Source organism: Peromyscus maniculatus, chromosome 2, assembly GCF_049852395.1.
Source record: "Peromyscus maniculatus bairdii isolate BWxNUB_F1_BW_parent chromosome 2, HU_Pman_BW_mat_3.1, whole genome shotgun sequence".
NCBI classification, from domain to species: Eukaryota; Metazoa; Chordata; class Mammalia; order Rodentia; family Cricetidae; genus Peromyscus; species Peromyscus maniculatus.
This window is the reverse complement of record NC_134853.1, coordinates 50,215,789-50,232,915: the sequence shown is the minus strand read 5'-3', so window position 1 is coordinate 50,232,915 and position 17,127 is coordinate 50,215,789. Positions and strand designations below refer to the sequence as shown.

The 17,127-nt window shown below is 37.6% G+C and overlaps 1 protein-coding gene across 6 annotated transcripts in view; it reads right to left on the bottom strand.

Annotated features, from left to right (window-relative positions):
• Mms22l (MMS22 like, DNA repair protein) overlaps positions 1-15,510 on the bottom strand; it is a 117,402-nt gene extending 101,892 nt beyond the window's left edge. The window contains exons 1-9 of one of the 6 annotated variants that reach the window (XM_015997925.3): positions 15,153-15,510; positions 14,704-14,991; positions 13,795-13,920; positions 11,607-11,656; positions 8,288-8,375; positions 8,012-8,192; positions 4,843-4,933; positions 2,700-2,830; positions 1,417-1,530 (exon numbers count right to left, since the gene is read on the bottom strand). In XM_015997925.3, coding sequence (XP_015853411.1) covers positions 1,417-1,530; positions 2,700-2,830; positions 4,843-4,933; positions 8,012-8,192; positions 8,288-8,375; positions 11,607-11,656; positions 13,795-13,920; positions 14,704-14,864 — 942 coding nt within the window. In that variant the 5' untranslated portion in view covers positions 14,865-14,991; positions 15,153-15,510. Of the gene's footprint in view, positions 1-1,416; positions 1,531-2,699; positions 2,831-4,842; positions 4,934-8,011; positions 8,193-8,287; positions 8,376-11,606; positions 11,657-13,794; positions 13,921-14,703; positions 14,992-15,021 lie in introns of all 6 variants that reach the window. The other 5 variants (XM_015997927.3, XM_042270936.2, XM_076564013.1 and 2 more) reach the window with 5 other exon arrangements.
• Positions 15,511-17,127: the final 1,617 nt, after the last annotated feature.

The window sequence follows — 17,127 nt, the reverse complement described above, 5'->3', positions numbered from 1 at the left end:
TAACAAAAAACCACAACTGACCAAACTGCAAAGTGGAAGAGCACAGTCCCCTCTGATAACATATACAACAAACTAACGCACCTAAGGATCAGGGATCATTTCATATTGGATGATGGTGATGATAAGAGTCAGAGAAACAGGAATCTTGCTGTGTCGGAGTTGTCACCGACATGGCTGCTAAACACAGAATAAACAAGGATGACACCAAGAGACATGCTAACATGGAAGGCAGAAAGCTCAGAAGGCTTCAACACTACAGAAAGAATTACAGGCAACTAAGGAATGGTAAGAGGGAAAAACAGCTTTCCCCGGAGAAAATCACCAATACACACAAATTTACATGTAAATAAAGAAAAAGAGACTGTGACTCTGAATGAGACCCAAGGGGGTAGGAAGTAGATGAGAGGGTCTGGAGGAAGGAAATGATTAAATTATAATTAAGAAAAACAAAACAAAACCTTCTTAACTCCAACTCTGCTTCATATTGACTCATCCCTAAACACTTTTCTGAGGTGAAGTCAGGAATTCCCACTTCACTTCAGGAGAGTTCTCTGAAAAGAACTGCAGGCTGCAGAGGATCTGTCTGTCTCCTGCTCCACTGCTGGTGACATTTCTACATCAGCACCCAGCAATTTGTGTTTTTAATTCACCTTGTCACTTCAATATTTCTTTGTGTATACCAACACACAGGCACACACACCCTTTTCTCTGCTTTCCTACATAAAAGGTGGTGTAGTATAATCCTTTGCACTTTGCTCATTTCATTTCACAATGTATTGGGGAAATCATACTACTTCAAGAAACTTCATTCTACTACACACACACACACACACACACACACACAAAATATAGTCATTTTATGTGTCAACTTGACCAGATGGTAGGTTATGTTATATTGGACACACATTTTAAATATACATTTAAAATTTCTTGAAGTAACATATAAATTAGTAGGGTGAGTAAAGCAGTATGCCCTCCTAATGTGGGTAGTAGGTGGGGCCCTCCAATTCAGACATGTCATTAAAAGTAAAAAGCTGCCCGCCCTGTGGATCAAAAAAGTAAGTCTTCTTCAAATTGGTGCAGCCATTTTTCCCTCCCTTCAGACTTGGAATGAGACTAGATCTGCTTTCAGGCCTTTCGACTCAGACTATAACTTGTGTGTAGTCACTTCTCTAGGTCTCCAGTTTGCCATCTATACATCCTAGAATAGTTTCTATAACCATATTTGTCAATCTCTTATAACAAACTTCCTTATGTACTCTATTAGTGCATGTTCATTGGAAGATACAGGGTAATATAGCAGAATATCCTACTTTGCAAACAATACTGTGTGTGATTTGAGTAGCCATTCTCCTACATACAGAAATCGAATATATGAACTTGTTACAACAACTAAATATCAATTTTCCAACTTACTTCTGCAACAGACCATTTACTTCTGTGGTCTAGAAGATGAATAAGCAGAACCCATAATTCTTTAACACAGGAGCATGAGTAGTGATCAATCATTAATGCTTCTGAAGGCCTAACCTAAAAAAAAAAAAAACAAACCCACAGCTATTTACATGTTACATAACTAATTGCTACAAAGAGTTAAAATGTTTTCTCAACTTAAGAAAATGTCATTTCACTAACTCTTTAAAAAAAAATTCCCTTTACAACCAAAGTATGTGATAACCCTTATTTTTAGATTAAAAAAAAAAAATTTCAAGCATGGGTTGAGCAGTACACATTTAAGATTTTGTTAGAAATAAGCTCTGTGAGGACTACTAAAATAAGCACAGAAATGTAACAGCAAATAAAGAAAGTGAAAGAGACATTGGCAAAAGCATTTTCTAATACAACATTCTTTACACCTGTTTTGAGTATAGGGTTGAATGAACCTCAATCAGTTCCATCTTTAATACACACATACAATCACATATAATATATATATACATATATAGGGAGAGATTCCCGACTGAAATTTAGAAATAAATTTGCATTTGTTATAAGAAAACGTAAACATGCTTCAAACGATAGATAGGCAGGAATAAGGAGTTCTGGTACACAACTGTACAGAGTAAATATATATAGAACGAAGTATTCTGAATGTTTTTACCATACTGATAGATTTGATAAATACTTAACCTGATTTAAGCATTATATAATGTATATGCTTATTAAAACATGTTACCTCATTAAAATGTCCTAACTTTATATTTTAATGTACCACTTTAAAAATTAACTTGTAAGCCTGGGCGGTGGTGGCGCACGCCTTTAATCCCAGCACTCGGGAGGCAGAGGCAGGCGGATCTCTGTGAGTTCGAGGCCAGCCTGGGCTACCAAGTGAGTTCCAGGAAAGGTGCAAAGCTATACAGAGAAACCCTATCTCGAAAAACCAAAAAAAAAAAAAAAAAAAAAAAAAAATTAACTTGTAAGATGAATTCTAGCCTATTATAAACATTTATATCAAACACACACACACACACACATATATATATGTATATATATATATATATATATATCAGCACATATATTTGTAAATATCTTATCAAATGTAAACATTTACATTCTCATCCCATTTAACTCCCAGATAATAGTAACCAAATACAAAGCAAGGAACTTTAACATGGAAATCATTTCAAATCCTTATATATTGAACTACATGAATTAAAGGATTGTTGTCATTAAAACATTAATAATTCTTAGAGCTTTACCTTGTCATATCTGTTGAGTGCCAGGCTTATTAAGTCACAGAAAAGATTTTCACAATGTTCTTCAAATAGGCTGACATTGGTTAAATTGTCACCTGCCTGACTGATAAACTGACGACCATAAACAACTTGTTCTGCAAAATAAAGTCTGCTGTAAAACTTCAGATTTTATTAATTCTCACAAGAAAATGATTTTACCTCTTAAAATTTGTCTAAAGTAAAACACAATTTAAAATAAGTCAGGTAACTGCTTATGGGTCCAGCCATTACCTAAGAAATCTTTTCCAATTATATATTGTTTAATTAAGTTCTCTTGTATGAGGCCATCTTTGAAAAGCTTACTGCTCTATCATTTTAAAATAAAAGTCCTCATCTCCACCTCTTAAGAATAAAGCAGTTAAAACATTAGTCTTTTATCAGATGCTAGTATGCTCACCACTTGTAATTATTTTGTAGCATAAAACAGTAAAGCAAGGTAATAACCTAAGAACCAAATCTTGTACCTACATCAGTGTGTCCACTTGAATATTGTCATAAACATATGAAATATAGTCATTATAAATCTGTGAATGACTTTTGTTTATCTATGTGTCTATGTATATGCCTTTAATGCCAACACTCCAAAGATAGAGGCAGGTGAATCTCTTTCAGTACCAGGACAGCAGGATAGCCTGGTCAACATACTAAGGTCTGGGTCAGCAGGGTTAAACAGTGAGTGAAACTCTGTCTCTGACCCTCTCAAAAAAAGACCAAACAAAACACAACAACAACACAGCATTCGAAATATAAGATTACTAGCCATATATACAAACCCCTAAAAGTTAGAAAATTTGTAAAAGAAAATTAAAATTATGTAAAGACAGGGAAGTTAACTGATAACCAGAAAACTCCTGAAGAAAAAGAGACATTCAGTATTGCTTTCCATGTATCAGCAATACATAAGTTCGTTACTGGCAAGAGTCTGAAGAAAAGGCACATAATCTAAACTTAACATCAAAACTCAATATCCCATTCTATGTCTAAGAAAATATTTTATAGACTGTATGGACAGATTAACGGTATATGCTTATGTGTCTTCTGGGAAACATTTATAATAGTAAAAAAAAAAATCCAGAAACTATTGTTAAAAAGAGACATGGCTAAATACACAGCCTCTAAAAACTGAACCATATGTACTTTGCCCAACAGATCTCTAAAAGGTGCTAAATGGGAGCTGGGGAGGTATCTTAGCGGATAGAATGCTACTGCATCACTACAAAAGCCCTATTTTAATTCCCAGCACCCAAGCCAAAGCTGGGTATGGCAGCAAGGGCCTCTAATTCAGTGATAGGAAAGGAAGATCCTAAGGGCTTGTTGGTCGGTCAGATGAGCCAAAATGGCAAGTCCATTTTCAGTTAGTAACAGACTCTTGTCTCAGCCAGGCAGTGGTTGCCCCAGCTTTTAATCCCAGCACTACAGAGGCAGAGGCAGGTGAATCTCGTCAAGGCACTACAGAGTGAATTCCAGGACAGCTAGGGCTGTTACACAGAGCAACTCTGTCTTGAAAAAACAAAAAATGAGAGACCTCGACTCAAAAAATCAAGGTAGAAATTTCTGATGTCCTCTGGTCACTATACTTGCTACAAGTGTGAACAGACTGCTGACATATGTAAACACATATATGTAAGACACACACACACACACACACACACACACACACACACACACCCTGCTAAATGAAAAACCACAATGAAAAGCACAACCATACCATTTGTAGTTATAAACAAAAATGAATACATATATACCAACAGATCAAAGACTGAAAAATAAACTGACCAAGCTATTTCCACTTATTTGGGGGGGGGGGCCATGAACAATGGACACTCTGGGTGAAATAGAGCGATAAACATTTCCTACCTACTTTTAAAAAATGACATTAAGTACTTATAACTGTTTATTTCCTTTTGAAGAGGGTCTCTCTTCATAGCTCAGGCTGACCCAGAATTCATCTACAATCCAGGCTGACCTCATGATCCCCTCACCTCAGCCTCCTAAGAGCCGGGTTTATAGACTATATGCCAGTATACTCAGATGGCTAATTTCATTTTTAAAAGGAATGAAAATTAGAATTTTTTAAAAGAATTAAGACAGAAACCCATAAACTTACTCAATTTTTCACCTAGTATGTGAAGTATTTCCAGCACCAGCCAATGGGTATCCAAGTAGAGATGTAATAAATGCCATGATGGTGGGAAGAGCTGTGAATGACATTTTTAGTAGTAAAAATTCATATTTTACTAGATATTTTTGTACTACATCATAAAACTCCTCCATGCACAAATATAGAACCAAGTAACTACCAATTAACTATCTAAAGGCTCAGAAAATGTTTGTTGTGATTACAGAATTCTTTCACTGATGATCCTTGAAAGGATACATTTTTATTTGCTGATTTAATACAGATGTACTATTGAAAGAGCTAAATGGACTGGGACAGTACACACTCCTTTCAACCAACCACTGATTCTACTTAGCTACAAAGCTATAAAGGAATCTAAGATACAGTTTTTGCTTTAGAAATTAGCTAAGAAATATTCTTTAATGCAGGGAGTGCATAGGAACCATAAAATATAAAAAAAGAGAACTTCAGATTAGCATGCCAACTATATGGTCATCCTCATTAAGAAATGGAAGTTGACAAAGGTAATTTTCTCTCTCAATTCATGACTGAGCACTCAATTCTATCAAACTCAAGGCAAAAATTTTAGTTCTATGATGGTACTGGTTTCCACTGCTCAATACTGAGTATCACTGTAAAATAATATAGTGACATTAACAAGTTCCACTGAAATACACAGAAAAAATAATGAAGGGTTTTCCCTATCAGATATACAAACACAAAAATACTAGACTAGCTTGGCAGTGGTGGTGCACACCTTAGATCCCAGCACTCGGGAGGCAGAGGCAGGAGGATCTTTGAGTTCAAGGCTGGCCTGGGCTACGGAATGAGTTCCAGGAAAGGCGCAAAGCCACACAGAGAAAACCTGTCTCAAAGAAAAAAAAAAGAAAAGAAAAAAGAAACTAGACTAATAACACAGTGGCACAGGGAGAGATAACAAGCAGCAGGAACAGGGAAGAGATAAACATGACATTTCAAATCAATGAGGAAAATATAATCCATTAAAGAGTCATCACATCCATTTGCAGAAACTAGTATCAGATTTCCTATCTCCCTACATATTTTTTAATCATTATGTATATGGGTGTATTGTCTGCATGTATGTATATGTACCATACGCACGTCTAGTGACCGTGGAGACCAAAACAGTGCAATGAGATCCCCTAGAACTGGAGTTACAGATGCCTGTGAGCATCATGTGGTTGCTGGGAATCAAACCTAGAATTCTGGAAGAGCAGCCCATTCTCTTAACCTCTTAGGTACCTCTTTAGCATCCACCCCCTACATGTAGTAAAAGAGATAAATTATAGCCATAAATGTAAAAATCAAAGTATTTTTAACAGCACAAACAATATAACATTAAAAAAATATAAACAGCCGGGCGATGGTGGTGCACGCCTTTAATCCCAGCACTCGGGAGGCAGAGGCAGGCGGATCTTTGTGAGTTCGAGGCCAGCCTGGGCTACCAAGTGAGTTCCAGGACAGGCACCAAAACTACACAGAGAAACCCTGTCTTGAAAAAAAACAAAAAAACAAAAAAACAAAAAAAAAAAATATAAACACACACAATTAGATATACAATATCTAATCAGTAACATCTCTAATGCAAATTATTATGATAGATGCTCAATTGGAAATAGTAGCTAAAATAATGCTTTTCATATGTAAGACTGATAGACTGTATATAAAAAATATATAAAATCTTAAGTTTTTAAATGAGTGTTTTATTACAGAGTAGTATTGTGGTATATATTTTGTATTTTAATATGTAGTCTTCTAGACTTCAGATAAACTATTGTTTCAAGTCACCCAAATCAAAATTTCCACAAAATCTCAGATAAAGACCCTTGTGCACAAAAGCCTCTTTCTGTTGACAGACAAGTTATGTATGTTTATTTTCTTATGCATTTGATGAATAAATAAAATACAACCACTCCAATTTACAGAAACCAGAATGGAAATTACCCTCCAAAACTACCCATGTACCTTTATCATGACAGAATTTAAAAAGCAATAATTGACTTGCTTTCTATAACACATTAACCTATGATTATTTTAGAACTTATTATTACATATTGATCTCTAATAAAATTTTTTATTGTTAAAGTTCACTGAAATATAAATTTTGACAAGTATCATGTTACTAAAAATTTATTGATATTAGTAAAGCCAAATATAACAGAAGGGGTTAAAAGTTCAGAAACTCCCATAAATTACTATAATTTGACATTTATCTATGCTCTAGCTTTCATATACAAAATTTGTTTTTTACCTACAAGCTAAAAATGTATTATACCATTAAAAAAATCAAACTTCAGAGTGTTTATCACTAGTAGAAAAAGAGGCATAGTTAAAACAACCAACCACATTCCAACAAAGTCTGAGAGATTAGAATACATAAATGTGGGTTTCAAGATTTTCCTTTGAAGTCTTGAGGACTGAACCCAGCACTGTCTGTGCATGTGATAAATACTCTACCATTTAGCTGTGATATGATGTAAAAGTGTATAATTCCATATGATGAGTTTCCATATGATTTTTCTTTGCAGATAAGGGTATAGTTGGTAGTGTGCTGTGTCAGCATACAGAAAAGACCCAGGCTCAATTTCCAGCACTCCCTGAACTGGACATGATAGTCTGGGTGTGTAATTCCAACACTTGGAAAAAAGGCAGAAGGATCAAAAATCCAAGATCATACTGAGGCCAGCCTCCTCAGATTCCTAAAAAACTGTATTTAAAAAAAAAAAAAAGCCTTTTCTTAAATTTTACTATAACATATAAATGACATGGCATTTGACCAAACCTTTATTGATGAGAATGACAGAAATTTCAAAGAGGTTAAAGAAGTTAATTTTTATTTGAAATTTCTAAGCATTTACACTTCCAAATAGAGAACAGCTATTGTTTCACGGTAAGTTTTAAGCACTTTAGGCAAACCAATTATTTAATTCTTCCCACAACCGTAAGTTAAATAAGTTGCATAAATGGAGAAACTAAGGTGAGACACATTTATATATATTAAAAAATACATAATTAACAAGACAGGAGATAAGAGTTTCATTTCATGCCATGCTTGTACCAATTCTTATTCTTGAATAATACTCTTTTTCTTGGGGGAGAAAAATGTTGGATAATTTAAAAAACAAACTAATCAAACCTTAATCTGGTTTTGATTTACAAATGCTCCTAGAGTAACACTGGGAAGTTCAGCTAGATGTCCAATATACAGAAGTAATCCACGAAGTTCATCAACCAACATCGAAGGAAGCTGAGCTTCCAAGGCCTCATAGGGATGGACAGGGAGATTGTGGCTCTCAGCGTCTTGTACTTTTAAGAACCTAAAAAGGCATTAGATAGAATAAATATACAAGAGTCTGTGTGAATATACCCACAGATATCTGTGCAGAAGAAAACCACTCATCTGTCATCCTACCTGAAGATGAAAACTTTAATGTAGTGGAGAAATGTTACACATTGCTGCCTAATACCATCTGCTTTGGAGTGTAAGGTCGCTATCTTCCCTGAAAAGGAAAGACACTATCAGTGATAGCTTTAACAACTGTCAGTAACCAAATGCTTTTACAGGGTTGTCTTAATAGCCAACCTACTAAGTCTAAGTTTACAACAAATATACCTTGAAATAACCACTTTCTCTAGTCTCTCATATCACACAGAACCCACAATAGGACTACATATGCTTTACCTTCCTATAATCTATTTGCAAAATCTGCTTAAAATGCAAATTCTTCAAGATTTCACTTTTCTTTTAACTATGTGTCTGTGTATGGGTATGTGTAGGTGCCCAGGGAGACCATCAGATGCCCCTAATGCTGGAGTGACAGGTAGTTGTGAGCTGCCTGACATGGGTGAATGTTGGAGACGAAACTCAGTTCCTCTGCAAGAGTAGTTCATACTTAAGGGCCCTTTCTCTAGCCCTTTGAATTATTTCTTGTTGCTCTCAAGTCAAAGTGCATAAAGGTCATCAACTATCTACATCTATATAAACTCCTTATAATGGTTTATAAGGCCCAAATAACCTTTGAATATTTCTCCTAAACTCATCTCCTCCCACCTTTCTCACTCAATTTCTTTAACATTATATACATTGCTACTATATGCAAAACACTGATAATAATTATAATACATGAGACAAAAACTAAACAAAGGCAGAGGAAACAGGATGAGAATTATAGGCAAAAATTTCTATTCCATATTTAACATAAAACTTGTTTGAATCCATATGAGCAAAATGGCTACTACTTTAGCAAAATTGCAAATGGAAATAAATGTAAGATTACGCTAAGAGCTACATATTAAAACTTCTCTTTATGTCACTAATAAAATCTTTTTGATCCTTTCTCTCTCTCTCTCTCTCTCTCTCTCTCAATATATATATATATTTGGTTTGTCCCTCCAAAACTTACATTGCAATTTAATTCCACTGTGGTGGTATTAGGAGTTGCAGGTAGAGGTGGATTAGGGCTTGAAGAACTGACCAGTCGCTAAGAAGGATGAATGACATCTCACAATCACAGACCTCATTAACTAGTGGTCTGCGGCAACAAGACTTCACTACTGTGTTGTCTCTTTTGCAGGTGCCTATGAGGCCCATGTTGTACCTTTATAATATGTACCTGCCAGATCTAGTTTCTCAGTCTCTAAAACTATACTTAAATAAACCTCTTTCTTTATAAATTAAAAAGTCTCAGGTACTCTGTCACAGCAACACAAAACAGACAAATTCCCATTTTCACAATTCTCAGCCCATGAAAACAGTATTCTCTAAAAACTGCTAAAACCTCTGTCTTTATCTGGGTAAGATGGACTAAAGAGTTCAGATGTCCTCTATCTCCTATCTTAAACTTAAAAACCAGAAACAACATAAAGTTTTCAGGTACTAGAATCACGAAAATAAATTCTACCCTACTTTATGACCATAACAGCTTCCTATGCAGAGGCAGTTTCTATGCAGGGAGAATTAGACAGAGCCCACTTAAGGAGATTTTAAACAATTAAATAATATAATAATAATATAAGAAAGAGTGGTGATTTACAGGTCTCCTTAGTGCTGCTAATCTATTCAGTGATGAGAAGAAACATCACCTTAGACTAAAGAACACTGAAAACAACTCTACAAAGTGCACACCAGTTAGGACAGTTCAAGTTCCTAATTAGCAGGAATGAAAAATAAATCATCATACATCAGAAAGGTTTGCCAGGTTTCCTCCTAGGCTACTAGAAACTGCTTATAGACACCCTCACAAAATTGAAAACAAACCTGAGAAAGACCTAATAGAATACAAGCATTAAATAGTAAGCAACAACAAAAAATAACAAGCAAGATGAAAATTCCTAGAAGCAAATATATAAAACATGGACAAGTCACGAAGGTCATGAGCAGTGATTATACATATACCTCACATATTTAAGATGGGTCAACTTTGCCTCAAATGAAAGCAAACCTAAGGGACAGAACAAGAACTCCCTGTACCAGGCAGTAAGTACTCTGCATGTCTGGCATAAAACAGTCTCACTAGATGATAATGAAACAATGATACTTTGTATTTACTGCTAACATCCTATGAAAACAAGACAAATCTGGCAGTTAACAGGGACAACAGCTAGACTATGATGCTAAAAAATAAACAATTTTCATTAAATACAAAAATAAGATAGGACTCTGTGGTTATGGTAAAATGACAAGTCAAACCTTTATAATCATGTCTGAACACAGAAAAAAGCACTATGCAACCAAATACCATAGACAGCTTTGTCTTCGTGCTATTAAGTCCAGTTTAATTAGTTTGATCCCTTCCTAACCTTCCTTCCTATGTCTCATCTAATTGCCTTTGCTCCAATCCAGAATAAACCCCTATCACCCTTACATCTTACCCAAATCAACAAGCACAATGCTTTGGGAAATTAATGAACCTATTTGACTAAAAACACGTTCTAGGTGATCTCTTATTTGCTAGGCATTTACTGATACTGATAAACACTTAACATGCATAAAGGCATTTAAACTTCACAAGGACTCAATCAATAACACAGGAATTGTCACATAAGAGACACACAATTAGCTAAGTTTAGAACCTAAAGTGAACACAAAGGCTCCAAATGCTATACTGAACCAAAATTATTGCAATGAAGAACAGCTGGCCTTCCATAAAAACACTGCCTTTCAACTTCCTTCACAACCTACCTGTAGACCACCAAAATCAGCAATCCACTAAATTCCAAAAGGAAATAAAAGTAGAAAGCTGGAAAGATGACCTAGGAGGTCTGTAACTTTTTATCTTGTATTTATGTTTTCTACCCCACTCCTTGCCTCCAAAGAAATAATTTTCTCAGATAAGTTTAAGTTTTTTCAAGTCAGATTTTCCTTAAATCCTACATAATTGAAAAAAATACTATAAATCTTACCTATAACCAAATTTAAATGTCATACTCTTTCAGAATACTAAATACACTGTGTTTCTCAACTTTCCTAATGTTGTGACCCTTTTAATACAGTTCCTCATGTTGTGATAGTGCTACTGTTATGAATTGTAACTATCTGATATTCAGGATATCTGATGTGACCCCCACAGGACTTGAAAGCCAAAGGCTGAAAGCCACTGCACTATACCATGACCTTCTGAAACACTTATTCACATTTTTATGAAACCCCAGTTTCATATAAGAGCCCCATATGGAAGTCAGTGTAATAGAGTGGAAATCATTTTTTGTGATTTAGCACACATGAAACTTACCAAAATCACAGCTGACTTGTACTAAGGATTCCAAGTTGAATAGCTGTTGCCTGATTTAAAAAATGTGAAAGAGTAGATTTTAGCATAATGTAAAGCTATGTGCAATTACATGGATTGGGTTTCTAACACTACTGGGTAGATTCATTATTTTATAATTCATTTCGTGAATGCTTATTAAATGCTTCCACGACAAGATTGGTTTTTCTTTTAAATTTGGGTTTTGTTTTGGGGGGCAGATTGCAAGGGCAGAGAGTAGATGGGAGGAGACAGGGAGATAAGTGGGAACAGATTGCAAGAATCAATAAAAGCTTTTATAAAAGTTGTCTTCAGACACTGTAAATTTTTAAAGATAAAATACATCTCTGTCTAAACTTACAAAGTACCTATAGAAGATACTCAGGAACTATTTCAAAATCACAGCCTTCAGTGACAATGAGATATTTCTACAGGAAATTTAAGATACAGCAAACATTCTAAGGTTAAGTGTTAAGTTGTATCACACAGCTATGTATTGGTTCAGAAAATACAAAGAATTACTGCCCTGTCCTAGTCAACGATACAAGTTATCGGAGAAAAACCTCGTTTGAACAATTGCCTTTACTAGATTACTTAATAGGAAAGTCTTTAGGGCATTTTCTTGATTGATGATATGATATGATATGATTGATATGATATGATATGATATCGGAGGCCCAGCTCACTTGGGATGGTGCCATCACTGGGCAGGTAGTCCTATGTGGTATAAGAAACCAGCCTTACTTACCCTCTTCTAGGAGGGGATGGGAGGTGGATTGGGAGGAAGAGGCTGGAGGGGCAGAAGAAGAGAGGGATCTTTGGTATGTAAAATGAATAAAATTTGTTTTTGTTTTTGTTATTTTTTGTCTTTCCAGACAGGGTTTCTCTGTATAGCTTTGGAGCCTTTCCTGGAACTCATTCTGTAGCCCAGGATGGCTTCAAACTCACAGAGATCCACCTGCCTCTACCTCCCGAGTGCTGAGATTAAAGGCATGTGCCACCACTGCCTGGTAAAATTTTTCTTAAAAAAAAAAAAAAGAAAAAGAAAAAAGAAACCAGGCTGAGCAAGCCATGGGAACAAGTCAGAAAGCAGCATTTTTTGTGGTCTCTGCTTCATCCTTCATTCAGCCTCCTGACTTAGCTTCCATTAGTGATGGACTGCAACCTATAAGCTAAATAAACCTTTTTCTCCCCAAGTTGCTCCTGGTCATGGTCTTTGCGGTAGAAAAGCAAACTAAAACAGTTACATAAATGAGAAGTGAATATATAAAGCCATAGGATGCCTCATTTTAATTCCTGATAGTAATCCCATGTCATCATTCCTACTTGCCTTCAAATCCTGTTGAATAAAAACCCATTCACTATAATGCTCAGAATTATAGAAAAATCACTCAGCTTATTCTATCAAATAACAGAGCTGGAGAGATGGCTCTAGAGTCAAGAGGGCTTTTTGCTCAAGAGAGGACCTACATTTGGTTCCCAGTACCTATGGCGACTCACAGCCATACATAATCCAATTCCACGGGGGATCCAATGCCCTCTAATAATCTCTGTGGACATCAGGCACGCATGTACACATGCATACAAGCAGGCAAAACACTCATAAGCATGATTTTTGTTTTAACTAAAAAAAAATAAAATGAAAAAACAATAAATCAAAGATACACTGATGTCTCTTTATGAGGGCTAGAGATCAAATCCAGGCTACTGTAAATGTTAGGCAAGCATCCTACCATTGAGCTATACTTGCATTGAATAAATATTTGTGTGTGTGTGTGTGTGTGTGTGTGTGTGTGTGTGTGTGTGTGTGTGTAATATTCTATACATAACATATATTGTATATGCATTGTTTTTGTTTTTAAGACAAGGTCTTAACTGTAGTCAATGTGTAGCTTATGTTGGCTTGGAACTTACAGCAATCCTCCGGGCTCAGCCTGATGAGTGCTGAAACTGCAAGCATGAACCATAACGCCTGGCCTATCAGTGTACACACACAAATAAAGATTCTGAAAATCAATATAAACAACTCCTTAAAATCATTATGTTGATGATGGTAAGATGAACAAAACAAGAGCATTTCCCAATGCTTTTGTAATGAGTATTGGGAAAAACCCAGCAATGTAAAACTAGAAAGCATATAGACTCATATAGTTAAAAACAGACATACATGTACCTGAATAAATGAAAGAGCTCTCGACATGAATTTGCTAATGCTGTTTCGGTAACCCATTGGATGCCAAATAGCTCTACTGTATCCTCTTCAAAATTAGTTGGTAATGGGTCAAGATTTAAAATTAACCTGTAATGAAAATGCTGACTTAATCATTTGAATCCAGACTAAACACAGTATATATAAGTCGGGAAATGCTTTGGTATCTTACACCTTATATTGTGTAAAACAGGTGAAAAGAACATGACTCGAAAGGGAAAGCCTAAAAGGATTCGGGGCAATTCAGACAGTGGTCTTAGGTCATAGCATTTTATCTTTGAACAAGGTTTTTAAATCACCAAATATTCTGAATTATGCCTGAAGAATGACATTGTGAAGTTATGTAATGTGCTTTAAGGTTAAGAAGGTATAATCATAAAAATCAGCAAAAATGATTTCCTTCATTATAAAATTGCGTCAAAAGACATTACCAAAATAATTCAAGAACAGCAATTTTACTGTAATCAATTACATTTATTGACTTATTTACTCAACCGATGTAAGTCTATGACTCTGTATGCACAGATACTTGGACTGAAAAGAACCAGAGCAACAAAACCAGTTGTGTCCTACTTACAAACTACTGAAAACGTGTAGAATGGTACTGTCCTTAAAAGGAAGTATCAATTCCAAAAGCCTAGGCTGATCAGAAAGCAGTCTAAGTAAATAAATGTCGGTATTCAGCTACCCACTCCTAAGAGATTATCAGTCACCAACAAAGTTCTCGGAATACTCAAAACCCAGGCAGGGCACAAACACTGACTGGAACTTTTTAGGTACTATATACCAAACAATCTTTGATGAACACCGAAGTTTACACTTTAGTGATAATTAATCACGCTGGTGGGGATCTTCAATTCGTTTTTTACCTACCGCTTAAGGGCGCCACTGGCAAGGTAGGACTCGCCAGAAAAAAATTTGCCTTCTCTGTTGTCAAAAGCACAAGAAAAGCAAGGGGGTTTGCACCACTCTGCCCCCAGCTCCAGCTCTAAGCTGTCGGTCAGGAACGTCGCCACGGCCGAGCAGCCATCCATGATTTACATCCTGCCCTGAAATGACATCGTGGTTCCACACGGTTATCGTTAAGGCTCCGGAGCGAAGCTGGAACAAGCCGAAAGGTAAGGAGCTCCACCTCGGGAACCCAAGACGGCCCCTTAGCACCTGGGGAAAACAAAACCAAAACAGAAAAACCTGAGCAGGCAGAAGGTCCACACACATCCGGGCGTCTTCCTGGGCCCCGGCCCCAGCCGTGAGCCGCCGGGACTTCCGACGCCGTCCTCGCTCCCTCCCGGCTGCGGGCGGGTTCGGAGGCCCTCACGCACCTCGGGCGGGTTTCCTAACGCGGGCCGGGGTGGTGCGGCCGGCCCCGCCGCCTCCTTCCGCCTCAGCACGGCGTTCAGGGCGGGCGACCGTGCCGGAAGAACCCCGGGCCCGGCGAGCGCTTCCACCCCGAGACCCGCAGGCCGGGATCCAGAACGCGGAACCCTGCCGGACCAAACCGGAAGCAGGCGAAATTCCCGCCACGGCACGCCCCGCCTCCGACACCGCCCTCTCGCGAGGTCTTCGCTGACACCAGCGGCACTGCCCGAGACCTCGCGAGAGCTGGTGGGTCCGGACAGATGTCGGGGTTCAGACCTTCTCGGTACCGTTATGACTTCGCGAGGTGGGACCTCCGCGCGCAGAGGTGCTTCTCGATTTAGACGGAAGTGAGGAGGGTGTGAGAGCAGCTGGGATCAGCTTCCGGCCAGGAGGGGGCATGGGCAGGAGGCCCGCCCCTGTCTCGGCCGCCCGCCGGGCCACCCTCCACCTGCCCTGGGGCCCTCACCCTCCTTCCTGGGATGGAGGATGCCTTCTCCTCCGCAGCCCTGGGACAGAAGAGCACACGGAGAAGAGAATCCCGTGTTTGTTCCGAGACACTGAATAAGTTAGGTTGCTTTCTCCTCAGGCATAACAACTTTTATTCCGTTTGCAATGCATCTGAACAAAGTTACAAATTTGTTAAATATATAGTCCATTTGTTTTCGTCATTACAGTGTTCTTTAAAATGGACTCCTCAGGCTTTTTCAGTGTAACCAAGAAATAGCTAACACGTTCGAATATTGCCATCGTGAGATGTAAGGAGAAAATTTTGAATTCAAATGCCAACTGCAACTTGAATATATAGTTTTGCCTGTGTCCGTTTCATACTGAACCTATCCTAACTGTTGTCTAAGTACAACTTATTTTCTGACATACTGGATAAAGTGAGAAAAAAAAAACACAATATGATCTTTATTCCCGATACTGGGTAGGGCTACGGATGTTGTATTTATTCAGCTCAGTTGTACTCTGAGACTTGATGCTTTTTTATTGCGTGCTGCGTCATATTGAAGAGGCTAAGCTTAACATTAATACAGCCATGATAGACTGCAGACTAACAATAATAGTACTAGGCCTCACCATTACAATAACCAGGAAAAGCCACAAACTGTACCTTGCGGAGAACCAATTAGAATTGAGACAAATACTAAATGCCCTAGAACATAAAGGATAGCGTAGAAAATTTGTATATAACTTGCTAGTTTACTTGCAGCAACACCAGTACCAATCCTTGTTTGACAGGACTTCTGTGACCTCATTCCTGCGCAACCAGGAGTTCAATCCCCATCTGAATCTAGAATCCCCCCCCCCACACACACACACACACAATCCTTTACTCCTTAAAATCCCTGGCATAACTGAGTTTAATGCTCTCCCTGATCCAGCCACTAGAATAGATGGGAAACCCAAGCTTAAGCTCAAAATAAAGTTTCTTTTTGCATATGAACTCGAACTCCTGGTGATGTCTGGGGGGCTCATGACACGAGCATAACAATATTTATTGTCCGTGACTTATCTAGTCTGTATCATAAAGGTCTCTTCCACGATAATCTCAAGAATGTGTTGCCCGAGTGTGAGAATATTTAGCATTAGCAATTCAGTTAGGACAATTTAGTTAACATATGGCCAGTTTTCTTCCTCAAGACCCAAATACACTCTTGTCTGTTGTGTTTGTTTATATTGATCAACGTATGTGAATCCAGTAAGTGGAATGGGAAGAACAAAATAATCTCTATTCATATATCAATCAGGTCTGTTGATGTGTTCAAATCTCCTAACAGACCTAGGGAGATTGAAGTGAAACTTAGAAAGGTGTGGACCTAGACCTTGATTTTGGGGATGTGGGTACATGGGGTGGCTTGGGAGGGAGGGCTGGGAGATGGGAGGAGGTGGAATCTGTGGGTGGTATGTCAAGTGAGTAGAAAATTTCTTAATAAA